Raw genomic sequence first — 21,936 nt, forward strand, 5'->3', positions numbered from 1 at the left:
AGACCGAGCCTCGCTCCAGATGTTCCAACAGCTGTCGCCCTGGATACGTCAAGGTGGCTCAAGAAGGACAGCCAGTTTGCTGTTATTCTTGTGTTCCGTGTGCAGAAGGGACAGTCTCCATTTTGGAAGGTGAGTGATCTCAGGAGAAAAGGAAATTCATTGGGAGAACATAAACAGGGCAAGCTTCACTCAGACACATACTATGAAGACCCTAAAGACATTTTTCGGAATATGGACCCTTGCTTGGCTTCTGTAATGTTTTATAAAAAATTATTTACGGTATACTTTTCAGGTATGCAATTCACTAATTTAACAATCATTTTGGCATTTCATAACCTGACTTCCTTCCCCCTCTTCCTGCAGTTCCTTAAATTTATTTTTAATATCTTCTGCATATCCAAATTAACTTAATTTGCTCATTTATCCATCTTCTTTAAGTATATACTCTTATGAAACTGCAGACTGTTACAATAATCCTACCAATGTTCTTATCTGTAAATATTCAGTAAACCATTTCCATTCTTTTATTAAAGAAAGTTTGTTATCTTGATTTCTTATTCTTCCAGTAAGTTTCGCCATTTCTGCATATTCCATATGGTTTTTGTATTCCATTCTTCCTTTGCTGGGACTTCTGCTTCTTTCCATTTGGGGGCAAGTAGCATTCTCGGCTGCTATAGTAGCATACATGAATAAGTTTCTATACAGTTTCTCGCTTGGACTACTGCAATGCGCCGAGGGCCTTCTGGCAGTTCCCTCGCTTCAAGAAGCCAAGTTACAGGGAACCAGGCAGAGGGCCTTCTCAGTAGTGGCACCTGCCCTGTGGAACGCCCTCCCACCAGATGTCAAAGAGAACAACTACTACCAAACTTTTAGAAGACATCTGAAGGCAACCCTGTTTAGGGAAGCTTTTAATGTTTAATAGGTTATTGTATTTTAGTGTTCTGTTGGAGGCCGCCCAGAGTGGCTGGGGAAACCCAGCAGATGGGCGGGGTATAAATAATAAATAATTATTATTATTATTACTACTACAGTTAAGCGAGATGAGCACCGCAACCCCATCGTCACATTTGACTGGACTTAACTGTCCAGGGGTTCTTTACCATTTACCTTTACAGTTTAGGTAGTTCTGTCCCTATAATTCCCAAAAGAAAACCTTCTGTGTTTTTTTGTGTGTTTTTTTTAGAAAGGTTGTTTTAAACATCCTTTTCATTTCATTATATATCATTTCCCAGTAAGCTTTAACCTTACTACAAGACCACCATTGGCTTCTGTAATGTTAAGCCCCAGAGCTCAGCATTTCTCAAACTGTGGTCTGGGGACTGCCAGTGGGTCTCAGACTTTGTTCAGGTGGGCTTCCCGCTGCAGCCAACGCTGTCTCTTAGCCTAATGCTACCTCACAGGGTTGTTGTGGAGTGACTTGGAGGGAAATGTGGGGTTTAAATTCAATAAATAAATACATAAAAGCAAAAATAAATAAATAAAGGGATGACACAGTGCAAACTCCTAAGGAGTTCCAGGTATCTGCTCTCAGCTCACCTATATTCTTTTAGAAGCCGCCCAGAGTGGCTGGGGAAGCCCAGCCAGATGGTCGGGGTATAAATAAATTATTATTATTATTATTATTATTATTATTATTATTATTATTATCCCAATGGTTTATGGTTGGTTCATAGAACACCAATGTTCTAAGTTAAGATTATAAGAAGTTCTTAAATTGTAAACTTGTCTTATAAATGACCTTCATTGGCTATCTGAAGTCTGATTCCTGCTTACAGGGGCTAATAACCAGATCTTCCTAGCAAATACAAGGATAAGAGCTTCTATAGCTGTTAGGTTCAGGATGTTGCCTATTTCATCAGATCACGTATGGGATGTGAGATGCGCTGAGGTTAAAGATAGCTCATGAGGGATGCAAAATGAAACTTTTGTCAGCTGAGCTGATCCATGAAGATAAACCATATAAAAAATCCAGACTAGCACCCATAATTACAAGCTTTATGTTAGCTACCAAAGCATCTCCTCTTCCCTTCAGATGCAGACCACTGCTCAAAATGCCCAGGAGATCATCATCCAAACAAGGACCAAGAAAAATGTATCCCCAAGGCTACCAGTTTCCTATCCTATGAAGACTATTTGGGGATCCTCTTGGCTTCTATTTCCCTCTTCTTGTCTTTCTCAACAGGCATCATCTTAGGAACCTTCATTAAATATAAAGAAACACCCATAGTCAAAGCCAACAACCGGGACCTCTCCTTCATTCTCCTCATCTCCCTCCTGCTTTCCTTTTTGTCCTCCTTCCTCTTCATCGGCCGGCCAAGAAGAGCAACCTGTCTTCTCCGACAAACAGCCTTCAGCATCATCTTCTCGGTTGCCGTCTCTTCTGTGTTGGCAAAAACCATCATGGTGGTGCTGGCCTTCCTGGCCACTAAGCCAGGGAACAGGGTGAGGAGATGGCTGGGGAAGAGTTTGGCCAACACCATTGTCATTTTCTGTTCGGGTGTCCAAGTTCTCATCTGTACCATCTGGCTGAGTACCTCTCCCCCATTCCCGGAGTCTGACATGCACTCCCTGGCTGGAGAGATCATCCTGCAATGCAATGAAGGGTCTGTTGCCATATTTTATGGTTCCCTTGGCTATATGGGCTTCCTGGCTGCCATCTGCTTCACAGTGGCTTTTCTGGCCAGGAAGCTGCCTGGGGCCTTCAATGAAGCCAAGCTGATCACCTTCAGCATACTGGTCTTCTGCAGTGTTTGGGTGTCCTTTGTGCCCACATACCTGAGCACAAAGGGGAAATACATGGTAGCTGTTCAGGTCTTCTCCATCTTGGCCTCCAGTGCTGGGCTTCTGGGCTGCATCTTCATCCCCAAGTGCTACATTATTGTACTGAGGCCTGATCTGAATAGAAAGGAACACCTCACAACAAAAACTAAATATGGTACCTGAACGTTGAACTATTATTTTCAATTTTGGCAAGAGACGCCCAGCACACCAGTAATGAAACCCATATATTTCGTAATGTAGCTTCTTAGATTTAAATCTCTTCCTTTCACATAAATCACGAATGACTTTGCTTTGATGCTTTTTACATAATGCTTTATCATAGCCTGACTCCCACAGTTCCATATTTCCTCTAATGTGTAGCTGCCTTCCGAAAGCGCAATTAAAAATACTAGTTTTTGCAGGCTTGGTGTACTGAACCATGCAAAAAAATGAAAATCAGAAGAAGTACCAACATTGAAAGATTGGCAACATAATTTTTTTGAAATGATTGAATTAGCAAAAACGATGGCAACAATTAGAATGCAATCTAGTCAAAATCTCAAACAGGAATGGAAATGTGTAGAAGAATACATCACCAAAAGATGCTCCAACAAGAATTTATTGATATGTATAGACTGATTTCACAAAGTTAAGTTAAGCTAAGCAGATATATAAGACTGAATGTTTAATTATTAAGCTACAAAAATACAATCTCAATAATAAAGTTATAAAATAATAACAAGGAAGTCACACATGGGTGGAGGGAAGTCAGAGGGCAAGAAATAAGAAATGGATAAATGTTGGTACATAATGAAATGTGAAAATGTGAATATAATGTATATGTATCATTATGTAAAGATTTCATATATGTATTGCAACATTAATAATAAATAATTTTTTTAAAAGCTTTGTATTAAAAAATAAAATAAAAATAAAAATTAAAAATACTAGTTTTTGCATGCTTGGTGTACCGAACCATGTCATTGGATCAAGTCTCACTCGAAGGATCATCACATTGTCGTGGTGAGTGGGCTTGCACATTCCTATGACCCTTGTGAGCAAAGGCGTCAGAAATCTTGTACTCCCAGCAGTCACCCAAGGTAGTAAGGCCAAAGGGGAGGAGCTAGACAAAGAATGATCCAAGAAGTCCTGAACAGCAGAACAGGTGGAAGATAACAAGCGTCATGTATCAACAAGTGTCAACGGCTGTGGCTGGATGAAGGCTACAGCACATAAGAATCTACTGGTTGTCGTGATTACTCATGCGATTGGAACAGAGCTTTACTGCAAAGACTGTGCGTTGGTCAGCGTGCACTGATCTACACACATAAAGTTAATTCACTCACAGGCGTCTTCCAAAAACCCATCCCAAACCCAAACCCCAAAAGTTATTTGCATTTATTTGTTACATTTGTATCACAGTATCGCAGAATTGTAGAGTTGGAAGAGTCATCTAGTCAGTGTAACCCCCTGCAATGCAGGAATATAGGAGAAGGCTCTTCTATCTATTTTGTATTGTAATAAAAAAATTAAGGTCATATATGTGTGTGTGTAAAATAAATGTTCATAAATGTACCAACCAAACACGTACATAAACATATAAACCACATGTCTGGAGCAGCACAGGAATACAGTCCTGAAACCATTTTGACCCCCAAACTGACCAAATGTTTTCTCTGTGAGGAGGGAGGGGGCGAGGGAACCTTCCCATTGTCTTAGGAATTGGGTAATCACCATCTCAAAGGAATGGCCAGACTACCAGGAAAGGCAATCAGATAAGGCATTATCAGATAACCTGGCAGACAGGAAAAACAACATTCAAATTTCTGTTGTAGACCACCTTTTCTGTGATGTAGGTATGGTGTTTGTGGGGAGTGGTCTTGGGTTACACCCCTTCTGTGGTGTATGTATGATGTATGGAGGGGTGGTTTTCAGCTCCAGGGCAGGGCAATTTAAAACGTCTATATAAGGGCAGGCACACCTTGGTTCAGGGTCCTCCTTTCCTGCGTGTGAGGGGAGCACCCTGTTGCAACAGATCAATAAAGATCAGGCTTACAAACTGCTTTGCTTCTAAATATTCTCTGGTCGGCCTGTTATTTTCTCCTATCAATAGGGAACCCACATAAGGGCTCTATACGGGTTCTTGGACACCCCATTAGGGAAAAAGGGGAGATTTTGTTTACAACAGTATCCCCTTCCCACTTTTTTTTAAAAAAAATGCCCTGCCTCTCTCTTAAGAACCCGAGCTCAGATCATTTGAACTCCACCCATGGTTCTATGGAAAACTTGCATCTGGATATTGGGGAGTGTGTGTGTGTGTGTGTGTGTGTGTGTGTGTGTGTGTGTGCAATTTGCAAAATATCTGACATGGAACTGAGGGGGGTGTGTGTGTGTGCCTCTTTACTCTTTTTTTACCCTAAAACATAGCTGCCAGCTTTTCCCTTTTCTTGCACGGAATCCTATTCGGAATAAGGGAATTTCCCTTAAAAAGGGGGGAAAGTTGACAGCTATGCCCCAAAAGCAAATCCCTATCTCCTCCTTGCAATATTGCTCCTCCCCAATATTGCACCAGCCTGAACCGCCCACCCTTTTCGGCCAAGCGATCCCACGAGATCGAGGAGTGGGTGGGAGAGGTGCATTCACGACGGTGCTGATAATGCAAAGGTTGCAGGTTCGATCCCCGTATGGGACAGCCGCGTTGATCCTAGTTGATTCTCAGAACACGCCCCCCCCCCAAATACTACAATTCTATGATCTATTCTGTGATTTCCCCCGCAGCCCCCTCCCACAGCTTTTTGAATATCCTTCCTCTCTAGGAAACTGAGCTCAAGTCCACTGGAGGACCACCAAGTGCCCCCCTTTCCCTTGCAAAATTGGCTTCAATTAAGCAGCGCTCCTTATTTGCATTGCTGCAAAATGCAACCCACCTGCGGCGACACTTCAGGTTCCCTTTCGAACGCGGCCATAGAGCTACGGCTGCAAATACACAGATCTCCCCCCACCCACACTTGGAGGGGTGGCGGTGGAGGTCGAGCGTTTGAATGGGAACCGGAAGTGAGCTCGGTACCTCGCTGCCCTTTCCTATCTCTACGACCCCGTAACGAATGCACGTGGGAAAACGGCCTTCTCGTAAGTCCCCCGCCCCCGCCCAGGTGAGGAGCTGGAGAGAATTCGGGTTTGCAAAAATGGAATAGGGAACGGGGGTGGGGGGCGAAAATACTACGCCCGGGGTTGCATTCTTTGCATTGCACGACCCTTTGCAATTGCAAGCCAGGCCGGGGTCTGAAGGGGGAGGCGTCTCAGTTTTTGCAAAAATTAGAAGCCCCGGGGATTCGGGTGGGTGCATGGGGGAGGCAGCGGTGCACCAGAATCCGGGGGGAAAGAGAGCGAATTTTGCTTTTAGGAAAATGCCAGGGAGGGGCTCCTTTGGTTGCTAAAGACCCCCGATTCCTTCCCCAGGGCTATCCTGCTGGGTTGCATTGCCTGCCTCCCAGCCACGTAAGACGAGGCTGCGGGATCGGACCAATGGCCCGTCTAAGTCCCGCATCCTCTTCTCACAGCGGCTGACCATTATGATGGGAAACCCGCAAGCAGGATGCAAGCGCAAGAGAGCAGCCCGACCCCTGCAGTTCCAGCAACTCAGAAGCATTTCTGCTTCCAGCTGTGCAGGCAGAGCATAGTCATCATGGATAGTACTGTTGGATGCCGAATAATTTTGCCCAGCTTGAATCTTAAGCTAAACAGGCCGGTGGTTTGCTTTGAACAAGGAATATGTCCCTGTGTAATCTGAGAAGCCAGAGCATCTTGTTTTGAATGCACAAGGTCCCTGGTTCGATCCCTGACTTCTCCAGTTGTTGTTCTTTAGTCGTTTAGTCGTGTCCGACTCTTCGTGACCCCATGGACCAAAGCACACCAGGCACTCCTGTCTTCCACTGCCTCCCGCAGTTTAGTCAAACTCATGCTGGTAGCTTCGAGAACACTGTCCAACCATCTCGTCTTCTGCCGTCCCCTTCGCCTTGCGCCCTCCATCTTTCCCAGCATCAGGGTCTTTTCCAGGGAGTCTTCTCTTCTCCTGAGGTGGCCAAAGTATTGGAGCCTCAGCTTCAGGATCTGTCCTTCCAGTGAGCACCCAGGGCTGATTTCGTTAAAAATGGATGCATTTGATCTTCTTGCAGTCCATGGGACTCTCAAGAGTCTCCACCAGCACCATAATTCAGAAGCATCAATTCTTCGGCGATCAGCCTTCTTTATGGTCCAGCTCTCACTTCCATACATCACTACTGGGAAAACCATAGCTTTAACTATACAGACCTTTGTTGGCAAGGTGATGTCTCTGCTTTTTAAGATGCTGTCTAGGTTTGTCATTACTTTTCTCCCAAGAAGCAGGCGTCTTTTAATTTCGGTAGGTATGCAAATGCCCCCTCCCTGTCTGAAACTGCAGAGCCACTGCAAGTCAGAGTAAGTCATATGGTGGTCTTGGCATAAGGTCATTTCCGGTGTTCCAAGGTTTGCCGCCTTTATATTTTATTTCTGTCAAGGAGGAACCTGCGCCATAGAATCAGAGTTTGAAGGGACCCTGAGGATTGTCTAGTTCAACACCCTGCAATGCAGGAATAATAATAATAATAATAATAATAATACTTTATTATTTATACCCCACTCATCTGGCTGGGTTTCCCCAGCCACTCTGGGAGGCTCCCAACAAAAGATTAAAAACACAATAAAAGATCAAACATTAAAAACTTCCCTAAACAGGGCTGCCTTCAGATGTCTTCTAAATGTCAGATGGTTGTTTATTTCTTTGACATCTGATGAGAGGCCGTTCCACAGGGCGGGCGCCACTACCAAGAAGGCACTCTGCCTGGTTCCCTGTAACCTTACTTCTCACAGAGAGGGAACCACCAGAAGGCCCTCGGAGCTGGAGCTCAGTGTCTGGGCTGAATGATGGGGGTGAGGGCTGAGGCTGTTTAGGGCTTTAAGGTAAGGTTACCAGATTTTTTTCAATGAATCCGGGGACACTTTTCAACATCAGTGGATTTTGTACGGGGACTGATTTGTAAATCCAGGGACGTCTGGTAACCTTACTTTAAAGGTCAGCACCAACACTTTGAATTGTGCTCGGAAACGTACTGGGAGCCAATGTAGGTCTTTCAGGACCGGTGTGATATGGTCTCGGCGACCATTCCCAGTCACCAGTCTAGCTGCCACATTCTGGATTAGTTGTAGCTATCCCATAGGGATCAAACCTGCAGCCTGGGCATTTTCACCACCACGCTTTAACAAATTGAGCCCTGCAAGCTTAAGGCTTGGGATGGGCATCAGCCGGGGTTTATGGCTTTCCAATATCGGGAGAGGCCATTCTTTGCCGCAGAACCCCAGGTGTGTGACCTGATGCCTCTAGCACTTTGGAAAGGCTTCTTCAGCCTGTACAACCTTCATCTGCGTCTACACTGGGAACTGTAGTTCGTTAAGTGTGCTGTGAATTGTAGTGCTGTGAGGGATAAACTACTGTCACGCAGCCACAGGGCTGTATACTGTACTGTATTCTTAGTACACTTCTGTAACATCTTTTGCATGTCCCCAGATATTCCTAGTTCCTTTTTGTTTGTTTTTACATCAGTACTTACTGAGTTCTTTTTTATATTCATTTTTGCTCCCTCTTTAACATAGTTGTTTAATTACGCTTCACTACTCTGAGATTTCCCCCATTGCATTAGGTCTTTAGATAGGTTCCAAGCTGCAGCGTACAGGCTTTGAAGTTTATATAAATATCTGGATTTTACGCAGCAGTAACGATCTATCCTTGACCGAAGTGAACAGACATTTTAAGGGAGTCTGTTGGAAGTGTGGAAGCAGCTGTGAAAATTGTGTGCAGCAGCTGTGAAAATTGTGAATTTGGTGCTGGGGATCATTAGGAAAGAAATTGAAAATAAAACTGCGAATATCATAATGCCCATTATACAAATCTATGGCGTGGCCATATTTGGAATACTGTGTATGTTCCTCACTGCAAAAAAAGGGGGGGTATTGAAGAGGTTCAGAAAAGGTTAACTAGAAGTACAGTGGTATCTCGGGTTAAGTACTTAATTTTTTCCGGAGGTCTGTTCTTAACCTGAAACTGTTCTTAACCTGAAGCACCACTTTAGCTAATGGGGCCTCCTGCTGCTGCTGGAGCACAATTTCTGATCTCATCCTGAAGCAAAGTTCTTAACCTGAGGTACTATTTCTGGGTTAGCGGAGTCTGTAACCTGAAGCGTATGTAACCCAAGGTACCACTGTATAGCATTTTCTACGGTACCTGAAGTCCAGAGATATCTACAAAGAGAAAAGTAGATTTTCCGGGGTTTTCCACTCTTCGGCTATTCAAATCCTAGCTGCAGCTACCATCCATGTCAGAAGCTGTTTTAGAACAACAAGCTTTCATAGTAGGCCTGTTGAAGTCAATGGACACGACAAACTTTTGTTTATTGATTTCAGTGTGTCTGCCTTTGAGTGGGACATGGTTGAAACCAACTCAGAATGGCCATCTTTTCTAGGCTGTCTCTGATTCTTATGGTCTCATCTCATTTCACTTTTCCCCACAGGAGAAGCTCTGGCAGATTGCAGGGAACGCCCAGTTTTTTGCTCTGAAAGCCTCTTCTTGAAACAAGAAAGACGTATTAGCCTTTGCTAAGCAGGGCGTCCATCACTCAATTCAGGAGCAGCTGTGGACGAAAGTGGCCTTAGACCGACTCAGAGCAAAGAGACCCTTCATCCGAGTACAAATTGGAGATGGAAGAGGATGATTCAGCTGGGACCAAAGCCCAAAGAGACCGCCAGGCCGGGGGCAGTGGGGCCTTCTGGGAAAAAACAGTGCGCAAGCTCCTGAGCGAGGCCTACAGCAGCTCAGACGAACAGCAATGGCGCTTTCACCAGTTCTGCTACCAGGAAGCCGAGGGGCCCCGGGAGGTTTGCAGCCGACTCCACCATCTTTGCCATCAGTGGCTGAAGCCAGAAAAGCACACCAAGGCTCAGATGCTGGACCTGGTGGTCCTGGAGAAGTTCCTGGCTGTCCTCCCCCCGGAGATGGAGAGCTGGGTGAGGGAGTGTGGAGCGGAGACCTGCTCCCAGGCGGTGGCCCTGGCGGAAGGTTTCCTCATGAGCCAAGAGGCAGAGCAACGGGTGAGTCGCAGTAGCAATTTTATTATTTCTGTGCTGCCCCATCTGACTGGGTCGCCGCAGTCACTCTGGGCGGCTTCCGGCAAAATATATGTCTGGAGGCGGTTGGAGGGTGGCTGGTGGCTAACAGATTGAGGTTAAATCCTGACAAGACAGAAGTACTGTTTTGGGAAGACAGGAGGCAGGCAGGTGTGGAGGACTCCCTGGTCCTGAATGGGGTAACTGTGCCCCTGAAGGACCAGGTGTGCAGCCTGGGAGTCATTTTGGACTCACAGCTGTCCATGGAGGCGCAGGTCAATTCTGTGTCCAGGGCAGCTGTTTACCAGCTCCATCTGGTACGCAGACTGAGACCCTTCCTGTCCATGGACTGTCTCGCCAGAGTGGTTCATGCTCTGGTTACCTCTTGCTTGGACTACTGCAATGCGCTCTATGTGGGGCTCCTTTGAAGGTGACCCATAAACTACAACTAATCCAGAATGCGGCAGCTAGACTGGTGACTGGGAGCGGCCGCCGAGACCACATAACACCGGTCTTGAAAAACCTACATTGGCTCCCAGTACGTTTCCGAGCACAATTCAAAGTGTTGGTGGTGACCTTTAAAGCCCTAAACAGCCTCAGTCCAGTATAGCTGAAGGAGCGTCTCCACCCCCATTGTTTAGCCCGGACACTGAGGTCCAGCGCTGAGGGCCTTCTGGCAGTTCCCTCACTGCGAGAAGCCAAGTTCCAGGGAACCAGGCAGAGGGCCTTCTTGGTAGTGGTGCCCGCCCTGTGGAATGCCCTCCCACCAGATGTCAAAGAGAACTACCACCACCAGACTTTTAGAAGACATCTGAAGGCAGCCCTGTTTAGGGAAGCTTTTAATGTTTGATGTATTACGGTATTTTAATATTTTGTTGGAAGCTGCGCAGAGTGGCTGGGGAAGCCCAGCCAGATGGGCGGGGTATAAATAATAAATAATTATTATTATTATTATTATTATTATTATTATTATTATTATTATTACACAATAAAACACCAAACATAAAAAACAGGGCTGCCTTCAAATATCTTCTAAAAGTCATATAGTTGTTTATCTCCTTGACATCTGACGGGAGGGCGTTCCACAGGGCAAGCACCACCGAGAAGGTCCTCTGCCTGGTTCCCTGTAATTTCACTTTTCGCAGTGAGGGAACCACCAGAAGACCCTCGGATCTGGACCTCAGTGACAGGGCTGGACGATGGGGGTGGAAATGCAAGGATTTCACTCGCGTAGAGGGAGGGAAGTATTGGAGAAAATTCCCTTTGGGGGTTCAGTATGCAGGCTCAAACCAGATTCCCAATTATTCAAACTTCAGTGCCTTACCAGACAGAGTCTGTGGGAGAATTGCCATTTGCCTTCACTCCTATGTAGGAAATATATGTTGCCTTAGCTGTTCATTCTGCCCAACGAACGTCTGCCGCCCATCCTTGGAAACTCTTGCTCAATCCATGAGTTGGGGCTCCCCTCCTATATGTGCAGAGGCCTCCTTGCACCTTATCTGGAATTGGTTTTCACTCTTAACATTGTTAAAGGTAAAGGGACCCCTGACAGTTAGGTCCCATCGCGGACGACTCTGGGATTGCGGCGCTCATCTCACTTTACTGGCCGAGGGAGCCCAGCATACAGCTTCCGGGTCATGTGGCCAGCATGACTAAGCCGCTTCAGGCGAACCAGAGCAGTGCACGGAAACGTCGTTTACCTTCCTGCCGGAGCGGTACCTATTTATCTACTTGCACTTTAATGTGCTTTTGAACTGCTAGGTTGGCAGGAGCTGGGACCGAGCAACAGGAGCTCACCCCGTCGCGGGGATTCAAACCGCCGACCTTCTGATTGGCAAGCCCTAGGCTGTGGTTTAGCCCACCAGCACCACCCGCGTCCCATAACATTGTTAGGTTCCTCTTAAACTAGTTCCTGCAAGCTTTGCGGTCAAGCTGTACCCTTGTGTACGTGAGACTCACCTTACTGATAGTGGGTCCAGCAGAATTTCTACCTCAGAAGGCACCACACAAGGGAATTTAGGTCTGGGGACATAAAGCATCTCTGACCAGATAATTCATTCAGCCTTCTCTGGAAGGACATCTCGGAAGACCAGTCCCAAGTAGAGAGAGTGCTGTTGCTCTTGGGTCATCTGTGCATTGTGAGACCAGGAGGCTGGCCTGATCCATCAGCCTCTTGTATTTTTAGGAATTCACCCCTTTCCCCTGCTCCATTGTCCTCTACTTCCTTTGCTACTTCTTTGTTGTTTCACCTGAAGGCAGCTGTTTAGTGAAGCTTTTGATGTTTGACGGACTATTGTATTTTAATATTTTGTTGTAAGCCGCCCAGAGTGGCTGGGGAAACCCAGCCAGATGGGTGGGGTATAAATAAATTATTATTATTATTATTATTATTATTATTATTTCGGATGCAGGAGCTGTTAGCAGGAGGATCCACGGAGGGAGAGGGAGCTGCAATGGGCACCAGACTTGGGCTGTTACCATTTAACGGCGCACCTCCAGTGGCTGAAACCTTATTGGGTAAGAATGAATGCAGAATATTATTTCCACTTGGTCGCTCTTTAGTCCCTCTGAAATTGTGAGTGGATTAATGTAATTCGTTTACCAGAAAAATTAAACATTGCATATGCTACATAATTAAAAACAAATCCTTATTTCCTGATGAATAGCTTTTGTGCTATAACGTAACTTAAATAGAAAACTCTTTGGAAGGATTTTTCCTCCAAAAGCATTTTATTTTTAAAAAATCTGATTTACAGGATGTTATAGCCAATGTTCATCTCTTATTGTTAACTCTTCTTTGCTTTTTTATTTTTATTTTCTTTATCTTTCTTCTTTTATATTTTTTGTGTTTAATTTTGTTGTAACTATTTGTAATGTATATGTAAGATGATATTTTAAATCAATAAAGATGAATTAAAAATCCGATTTTTTAAATTTATTTTAAAAATATCATTGATTTTTATTCACCCTGCCTCCCTGCTTCTTTTGTCTCCCTCACAGGTGGCAGAACCACCATTGAGATGTCATCTAGACCTTCTTATTGTGATGGAGTAGAAACAGTTGCTTCGCAGTCACTTGATCAGGTAGGAGATAGAATCACAGGGGAACTGAGCCAGGCACAACCCAGGCGACTCCTCTGCAGCTCTCCGTGGTCCTGAAAGAACCTGCCTTCCCCCTATCACTTGTGTTTAAGATGCCCCCCCATCTTGAAGGCTCTGAATGCCACAAGGAAAGCTCTGGGTTTTGCAGCAGAGCCTCCAGTCTCTGCAGTCTTTTTTCTTCTCTTTTTTTCCGGATTGCTGCCTTAGCTGTGCATAGTAACTGTTTTTAAGGTCCATGAATAATCATAGTTTAGAGGTCCCAGGCCCTAAGTCAGACTACCCTCCACCAGGGCCAGGGCCTTCTCAGTGATGGCTCCAACCTGGTGGAATGCTCTGTCCCATGAGACCAGGGCCCTGCAGGACTTAACTTCCTTCCTCTGGGCCTGTAAGACAGAGTTATTCTGCCTGGCTTTCAATTTGAACTTAGCCTGATCTTTTATTCCCCTTCCTTCCCTCCCTCTCCCCTTTTTGTGAAGATTACCCGCTCTGGGATCCCACAGCTAATTCTCCCCTGGTCTCCTCGCTGGCCCAAATAGCACTAATTTAGCCAGCTAGCCCTGGTGATCATCTAATGTTTATTAGATGGATTTCCCCCCTAAACTGATTTTTGAATTCTGAATTTATTGTTATTCACGTTTCATACTGTCTTTTATGCTGTTTTTTGTTGCATCAATTAAGTGTTTTAAATTTGTTGTTAGCCACCCTGAGCCCGGTTTTCTGAACCAGGAAGGGCGGGGTATAAATAAAAAATTATTATTATTATTATTATTATTACTATTATTATTCCAGGACCCAGTGCCCTTTGAGGCGGTGGCTGTGCATTTCACAGAGGAGGAGTGGGCTCTGTTGGATCCGAGCCAGAGGGCTCTGCACAGAGAAGTCATGGAGGAGAACTACTGGAGCCTGGCTTCTCTGGGTGAGTTTCCCTGTGTGGCCTTGCCTGATAGGTCTGGGACGCGGGAACTGCTGCGGCTCTTCATCTGTATTCATGCCCATCTGTCCAGGAAAGCTCATAGCTCAACAGTAGCCATTGCCAGTCAGTTTAGAGAGCACTGAGCTGGACTGACCAATGGTCTGACCAGGTGTGCATAAATGAGGTAGCTTTCCTAGCTCAGTGGAAAAGTATCTGTCTCATGAGACCAGGGCCCTGCAAGATCTGATTTCTTTTCGCAGGGCCTGTAAGACAGAGTTGTTCCGCCTGTCCTTTGGCTTAGATTCAGTTTGATTCCCTTCCCCCTCTTTCTGTTTCCTTTCTCCTTATCTGTTGGAACTCCTATTTGGTGACTTCCCTAGCTTTTTTCTGGCCCATGTAGGACCAGTCTGGATAGTTGGCCTTGGTGAAGACTTGACGTTTTTATCCCCAAAAAAGTTTTTGATTGAGTTTCCACTGAAATGCGGGTGCATTTTAATGTTTTAATGTTGTATTTTAATCTTGTTTTTTAAGCTGTATTTCAATCAATTGTTTTTATATTTGGTGTTAGCCGCCCTGAGGCCGGTCTTGGCTGGGGAGGGCGGAGTATAAATAAAATTTATTTTTATTATTATTATTATTAGTGGGAAAGTATCTGCTCTCAGAGGGACGCAGGTGGCGCTGTGGTCTAAACCACAGAGCCTAGGACTTGCCAATCAGAAGGTCGGCGGTTCGAATCCCCGCGACGGGGCGAGCTCCCGTTGCTCGGTCCGCTCCTGCCCACCTAGCAGTTTGAAAGCACGTCAAAGTTCAAGTAGATAAATAGGTACCACTCTGGCGGGAAGGCAAACGGCGTTTCCGTGTGCTGCTCTGGTTTGCCAGAAGCGGCTTAGTCATGCTGGCCACATGACCCGGAAGCTGTACGCCGGCTCCCTCGGCCAATAAAGCGAGATGAGCGCCGCAATCCCAGAGTCGGTCATGACTGGACCTAATGGTCAGGGGTCCCTTTACCCTTTACTTATGGGAGTATATTGTATTTAATTATGGGGTATCAGAGTTTTTAGGGGGCTAAACAGGCTGGGATAGCAGGCTTGTTGGTTTTTGAATGTCTGGTGTAGATTTTTTCAATTTCGTTGTTCTGTATGGGACAATGACAATAAAGATTATCGGATCGTATTGTATCGTATGACCAGGTGTGCATACATAAGGTAGCTTTCCTAGCTCAGTGGAAAAGTATCTGCTCTCAGGGTCCTTGTTTAGATCCCCAGCATCAAGCCTGGATAGCTCAGTTGGTCAGAGCGTGGTGCTGATAACACCAAGGTTGCAGGTTTGATTCCCATATAGGGCAGCTGCGTATTCCTGCGTTGCAGGGGGGGTTGGACTAGATGATTCTCAGGTTCCCTGCCAACTCTATGATTCTGTAATTTTCTCAAAGTAGGTGTGAGAATACCCAGCAGTGTTCCTCATACCTTCTCTATGCACTTCATCACATCAATTTCCAGTCAATGCTAGTCAACAGGAGCCACTTAATAGTTCATTTCATTTCACTTTTAATTTGTGCAGTGCTTTTATATACAGTGGTACCTCGGGTTACAGACGCTTCAGGTTACAGATGCTTCAGGTTACAGACTCCGCTAACCCAGAAATAGTGCTTCAGGTTAAGAACTTTTGCTTCAGGATGAGAACAGAAATTGGGCTCCGGCGGTGCAGCAGCAGCGGGAGGCTCCATTAGCTAAAGTGGTGCTTCAGGTTAAGAACAGTTTCAGGTTAAGAATGGACCTCCGGAACGAATTAAGTACTTAACCCGAGGTACCACTGTATTACTATATCCAAGGTGGCTTACAAGCAAACAACAAAACAGACAGAGAACATCACGCATGTAATAACAATCTGATCTGATACCAAAAAAAGCCACAATAACCTTGAAATGAAGAACTTATATCGAATAAAGTGATATTCAATCATCTATTAGAATGTAACATTAAACAGTGAAGTTAGATATCAGCAAATAATAATTAAACAGTTTACACTTATCAATTACAATAAAATAAAAATTCCTTCCAGTAGGTGCTACTGGAAGGAATTTTTTAATTTTGTTTTGACTACGGCAGACTAACATGTCTACCTACCAGTAACAACAATCACAATAAACTATAATCAATGAAAATAATGGCAAGTCAGTGCATAAAATACCTCAAAATATACAAAACCATGTAAAAGGATCAACTTGAGAAACAAGGACACACAACTTATAAAATTATTTTTTAATACAGTGGTACCTTGGGTTAAGTTCTTAATTCGTTCCAGAGGTCCGTTCTTAACCTGAAACTGTTCTTAACCTGAAGCACCACTTTAGCTAATGGGGCCTCCCGCTGCCGCTGCGCGATTTCTGTTCTCATCCTGAAGCAAAGTTCTTGACCTGAAGCACTATTTCCGGGTTAGCGGAGTCTGTAACCTAAAGCGTATGTAACCTGAAGCGTATGTAACCTGAGGTACCACTGTATCCCTGAACTCTTGTCAGCTGCTTCTGCTGTCCTTGAAGTCATGGCCTAGGGCTGGGGGGGGGCAGGGCAGGGGGGAGCCATTTCCTGATGAACAGCAGAGAGCTCAGTACAGTTGCACCTTGGTAATCGAACAGCTTAGCTCCCAAACAAATCCGCTCCCGAACACCGCAAACCCGGAAGTAAGTGTTGTGGTTTGCAAATGTTTTTCGGAAGCCAAACTTCTGACGCGGCTTCTGTTTGAGTGCAGGAAGCTCCTGCAGCCAATCGGAAGCTGCGCATTGGCTTTTGAATGGTTTTGGGAGTTGAACGGACTCCTGGAACAGATTAAGTTCGAGAACCAAGGTACCACTGTATATGGTTCTTGTATCCACTTAATATATTGGTTCTTGTATTTTCTGATCTGAGAATCTGTTCCACCCTGATCAGGCCCCCTTCTTTGTTATTTCAGGTTATGGAAGTTGGAACGAGAAGGAGCTTGAACAGCAGAGGAGGAAACCCGAGGCAAGACAGAAGCTGAGGGAGAAATCTTTCATTTCTGAAGACGCGGACGTGTGTGAAATTCCAAAGCTAAAAGATGAATGCAATACAGCGAAAAACACAAGAAACACCTCCCCTCAACACGCAACGATTGCAAGCGAGATACTGAGTCTTAGTGCATCTCAAAGAGTGCAAATAGCAGAGCAGCCGTACAAATGCTCAGTGTGCGGGAAGAGCTTCAGTCAGAGCAGCAGCCTTACTGATCATCAGAGAATCCACACAGGGGAGAAACCATTTAAATGTTTCTCCCCTGAAAAGGGTTTCTGCGACAGCGATGACCTTCTTTATCATCAAACATTCCAAACCGACGAAAAGCCATATAGATGTTTGGAGTGTGGAAAGAGCTTCAAGCGGAAGACGCACGTCACAGACCATCAGAGGACCCACACGGGAGAAAAACCGTTTTCGTGCTCAGAGTGTGGGAAGAGCTTCAGCCATAGCACCGGCCTTACTTATCACCGAAGAACCCACACGGGCGAGAAACCATACAAATGCTCAGAGTGTGGGAAGAACTTCAACTGTAGCCAAACCCTTGCTTTGCACCACAGAATCCACACAGGGGAGAAACCATACAAATGTCCCGAGTGCGGGAAGAGCTTCAGCCAGAAGATACACGTGATAAATCATCAAAGAACCCACACGGGCGAAAAACCATTTACATGCTCCGAGTGTGGAAAGAGCTTCACCTACAGCACCGGTCTTACCCACCATCAAAGAACCCACACAGGCGAGAGACCCTATAAATGCTCTGAGTGCGGGAAAAGCTTCAGTTGCAGCCAAACCCTCGCTATACACCTCAGAATCCACACCGGAGAGAAACCGTACAAATGCCCAGAGTGTGGGAAAAGCTTCAGCCAGAAGATTCACGTTACAAGCCACCAAAGAACCCACACGGGAGAGAAGCCATATGAATGTTCCAAGTGTGGCAAGAGTTTCAGTCAGTGGACAACCCTTACTAGACATGAAAGAATACACACAGGGGAGAAACCATACAAATGCTCAGAGTGTGAAAGGACCTTCAGTCACAGCAATAGCCTTACTTATCATCAGAGAACCCACAACGAAGTGAAACCGTCCGTTGCTCTGGTTGCTTTTGACTCTGGCCCCATGACACCCCTGCCGGAAGGATGCCCTGAAGGGGATATGACCCTCTGGCTGGAAAACATGTCCCACCCTTGACGCAAATGTTCAAAACGTGTGGAAAGATCTCCACTTGAGAGCACCGGTTTCTTGTACCATAGAATCCACTGAAGTGTAGAAGCCATTTGAAAACCGGGTGGAAACGGTTCTTTCCGAAAGTAAGGAATTCACTACAGAAGGATGCTTTGGATGCTAGAAATGTTTGCAGTTGAGAAAGGACTCGAGAGGGGTGCCCAAATTTCATTTCAGATGATTCACATCCGAACAACATCATATACATATATATAAAAGTATGCCATCATCCTCTAGCTTCTTCTTCCCTCTAAAAGAGTCCCAGGAGAGAGGGAACGGAAGAGAGGAGAAGACCTCAGGACCAGTGGTACCTCGGGTTAAGAACTTAATTCGTTCCGGAGGTCTGTTCTTAACCTGAAACTGTTCTTAACCTGAAGCACCACTTTAGCTAATGGGGCCTCCTACTGCCGCCGCCACACAATTTCTGTTCTCATCCTGAAGCAAAGTTCTTAACCCGAGGTACTATTTCTGGGTTAGCGGGGTCTGTAACCTGAAGCGTCTGTAACCCGAGGTGCCACTGTATATTGTTTGCTGCGGGTTTTCTTTTTAAAAATGTATTTTGATGTTATTTGTAAGCTGCTTTGCATACAGAGAGATATGGCGTATAAATAACTGTAGTAATAAGTGAATTAGACTAGAGCTTTTTCCTAACTAAACAGGCCCTGCTAAGCGACAAAGAATCTACACGTGCAAATTCCCTAAAATGTCAAAATATTTCATCGTAGCATCAAAGTTTATTGGTGGATGGAATGCATCTGGGTGGTAAGCGAAGGGCAGTTTACGCAGAGAAGAAGAGCAGGATTGAAATTGAATAAATAATAATTTTGTGGACAGGCTCTCTCGAGGTTGCCTCTGTTGAATAAATTTAATCACCTGTGGTGGATGGAGCCCTTCTACCACGAGGATAATCCGTTCTGGGCAAAGAAACGAAACTTTGTCAATCTGCAGACTGTCATTGAGTTGACTCCCACCCAACAGTGTTTGAACTTCTACCATATTGTTTTGCTCGGATTTTTTGTGTACCTGTTTGCAGATAAATACAGAGCGTGGAGAGAGATCAGATGGGCACCTGGTCCAATGGACAATTGCCACAACACCAGACCCAGCAAAGCTCCTCCTCTTGTAGGACACTGTGTTTTGTGTTCTAGCCTCCAGCTATGTTTTGGCTTGGCGAAGATTCTTTCAGCTGTCGAAAGCTTACTGAGCAAGCATCTTCAGTGAGTTTTAGGGACTGCAGCTGTTATTGGTGAGCCCTCCAATTGTACATGGAGGAACGGGCCTCTGCAAAATACACCCTTTGGAGAACCATATACATTTCTGGTCCCTGTATCTCCAAGAGGACATCAGAAGTTTTGGGGGATGCATCCCAAGATCTTGGAATCAGCCCAAGATAATGGAAGTGAGTGTGATCTCTCAGCCTATTTTGACTCATGGTACAGCGATCACCCCATCGGTCTCACAGATCTCCTAGTTTAAACATAATAGTGGGTCGTAGTTTGACTCATGTATGTATGCATTCTTGGAGATGGGGCTAAATGCTTAAAATTGGTATATGCTCATACTGTGTATATAGGAAAGTTGAAGATTTTACTTAGAAGGTAACAGTTGAGGCCAATACTTAAAATCCAGGGCCACGTAGCAAATTTTGGTGCTGCCTTCCATCATATATATATATGTATTTATAAATCGAGTGCTCATTTCGTTCGCTGGAGAAATCCTTTGTATCCATCTGTATACCTAAAGATCCTCACTGTGGAAACAGAATAAGGAAATAAGTTACTGAAACCTCTCGCATCAGTAAGCAGTGCTCTTCAACCTTTGATGACAACTCCCATCATCTCTGACCATTGGCCAAGATAGCTGCGGATGGTGGGAGTCGTAGAACAAAAGCATCTCGAGACCCAAGCTTGAAAAGGGATTGGGGCAATAGGGCTTGCAACATGGAAGGCAAACTCTAGAACCACTTCTGGGGGTGAGGGAAGGTTTTGGTCTGAGCCCCAGGTCTCATCAACACCATATATTGGCACATGATATACGCTGGTGGTATATACACATGATATATACGTGGGTGGCGCTGTGGGTTAAACCACAGAGCCTAGGACTTGCCAATCAGAAGGTTTGCGGTTCGAATCCCCGCAATGGGATGAGCTCCCGTTGCTCGGTCCCTGCTCCTGCCAACCTAGTAGTTCGAAAGCACTTCAAAGTGCAAGTAGATGAATAGGTATCTCTCCAGCAGGAAGGTAAATGGCATTTCCGTGCGCTGCTCTGGTTCGCCAGAAGCGGCTTAGTCATGCTGGCCACATGACCCAGAAGCTGTACGCCGGCTCCCTTGGCCAGTAAAGCGAGATGAGCGCCGCAACCCCAGAGTCAGCCACGACTGGACCTAATGGTCAGGGGTCCCTTTACCTTTACCTATACAGTGGTGGTTCCCAATTAGAGAAGTGCGGTGGACCCCCTGTTTTTCAAAAGCCAAGCCACGGACCCCCTGCTTTTAAAAATGTTGATATTTTTGTGGTAGTTTTTGTTATGTGAATGGTGCCACCATACCCTCCAACATTTCCCTATGCAAAACTGGGGTGTACATCTTCCGACCAGGCACCTGATCTTGAATTTGAGGGGGGGGGCACCATCTTGGGTTGGTTACACAGACCAGCAATTGGAAGCCACACATATACACTATATATGATCTCAATTATTCTTGAAGGGTTTGAACTGTTGTTTTTAACTTGTTTAAAAATGGTATTATTGTGGTTTTATTATTTTCGTATGAGGGGTTCTTTTTAAATGTAAATGAAATAAAGACACATTTAAAGCGTATTTATTCCACTTCAACAGCCATGTTCTCCCCCCAAGAATCTTGGCTACCGTCGTTGTCCCCTCCCAGAGCTACAATTCCCGGTACCCATAACAAACTAAACTTCCCAGGATTCTTTGGGGACAAAGTTCTGTGCTTTAAATCTTCACTATGGATGTGACTGCAGTTTACCTTTGAGCTTCTAATACATGAGGTTGACTCAATTTGGGCAGCTATACGTTGCAACAAACTGTAGAAACATGCCTAGGAATGGGTGAAGGTTGTTGAGAAAAGAAGCCCAGAGGAACAAATACAGCTGTCTCCGCCCCTACTCACAAGGCAAGTTCATGTCTTTTTGCTGTGTATGTGGATCTATGGGTTCCACTGCCTGATGTGTGCAGGTGTGGCTGTATGAAAATAAAGAAATACTAGTTACCGCAACCTGTGGTGTGTTTGACCCTGGTGTGTTTGCCAAGGAGGGCACTGGATTTCCTTTCTTATGAACCATAACAATACGGAGGGCCCTGCCACTTCCTTTTTGCTGCTTCCCTGACTCTGGAATTAATATCTTAGTCAAGCTTGGGGTGTCAGTGGTGCCCCTGTTGAAGAGCAATACAGGAGGACAAAGCTAAGTTGCGTTGGGAAGAAAAAAAAATGAACAATAGATTGTGTGTGTGGGGGGGTATTTTTTATTATCCACTCAATGTACTGATCACCTGACACATTAAAAAAATATATCCAAGTGACTTACAGAATTTGAAAGCATAAGATCTGAAAAGCATTACAATAAAAAGTAATGGGAAGCCCAGTGAAAGAGCAACAAAAATACTATAAGTAGACAAATCATCCTAATCCATCAAATGCCAAATACAGAAAAGTCTTGCCAGGCACTAAAATGGTGCCAGGTGGACTTCACTGGTAGCATTCTGCAAGTGGGGAGCC

The 21,936-nt window shown here is 45.1% G+C and overlaps 2 protein-coding genes across 3 annotated transcripts in view; both read left to right on the forward strand.

Annotated features, from left to right (window-relative positions):
• Positions 1-5,414, forward strand: part of LOC310758090 (vomeronasal type-2 receptor 26-like) — a gene marked incomplete at its 3' end in the record, with an annotated part of 32,306 nt that extends 26,892 nt beyond the window's left edge. The window contains exons 11-13 of the mRNA XM_083604027.1: positions 3-129; positions 2,033-2,603; positions 5,333-5,414. Of these exons, the coding sequence (XP_083460153.1) occupies positions 3-129; positions 2,033-2,603; positions 5,333-5,414 (780 nt within the window). The remainder of the gene's footprint in view (positions 1-2; positions 130-2,032; positions 2,604-5,332) is intronic.
• A 350-nt stretch (positions 5,415-5,764) lies between these two features.
• LOC310756678 (uncharacterized protein) lies at positions 5,765-21,431 on the forward strand. Of its 2 annotated transcripts, XR_014544961.1 has the most exons (7): positions 5,765-5,912; positions 9,345-9,921; positions 12,348-12,453; positions 12,937-13,019; positions 13,827-13,953; positions 16,900-20,240; positions 20,621-21,431. XR_014544961.1 is itself a non-coding variant. In XM_083601226.1 (6 exons), exons 2-6 carry the CDS (start codon positions 9,532-9,534, stop codon positions 18,165-18,167), a joined length of 1,974 nt encoding a protein of 657 aa, XP_083457352.1. In that variant the 5' UTR covers positions 5,812-5,889; positions 9,345-9,531; the 3' UTR covers positions 18,168-18,499. The 2 variants fall into 2 exon arrangements, 1 of the variants encoding a protein (XP_083457352.1); XM_083601226.1 differs by lacking the exon at positions 20,621-21,431 and having other exon boundaries at positions 5,812-5,889; positions 16,900-18,499.
• Positions 21,432-21,936: the final 505 nt, after the last annotated feature.

The sequence above is a fragment of the Podarcis filfolensis genome, assembly GCF_964270895.1.
Source record: "Podarcis filfolensis genome assembly, chromosome: 2".
Taxonomy (NCBI): Eukaryota; Metazoa; Chordata; class Lepidosauria; order Squamata; family Lacertidae; genus Podarcis; species Podarcis filfolensis.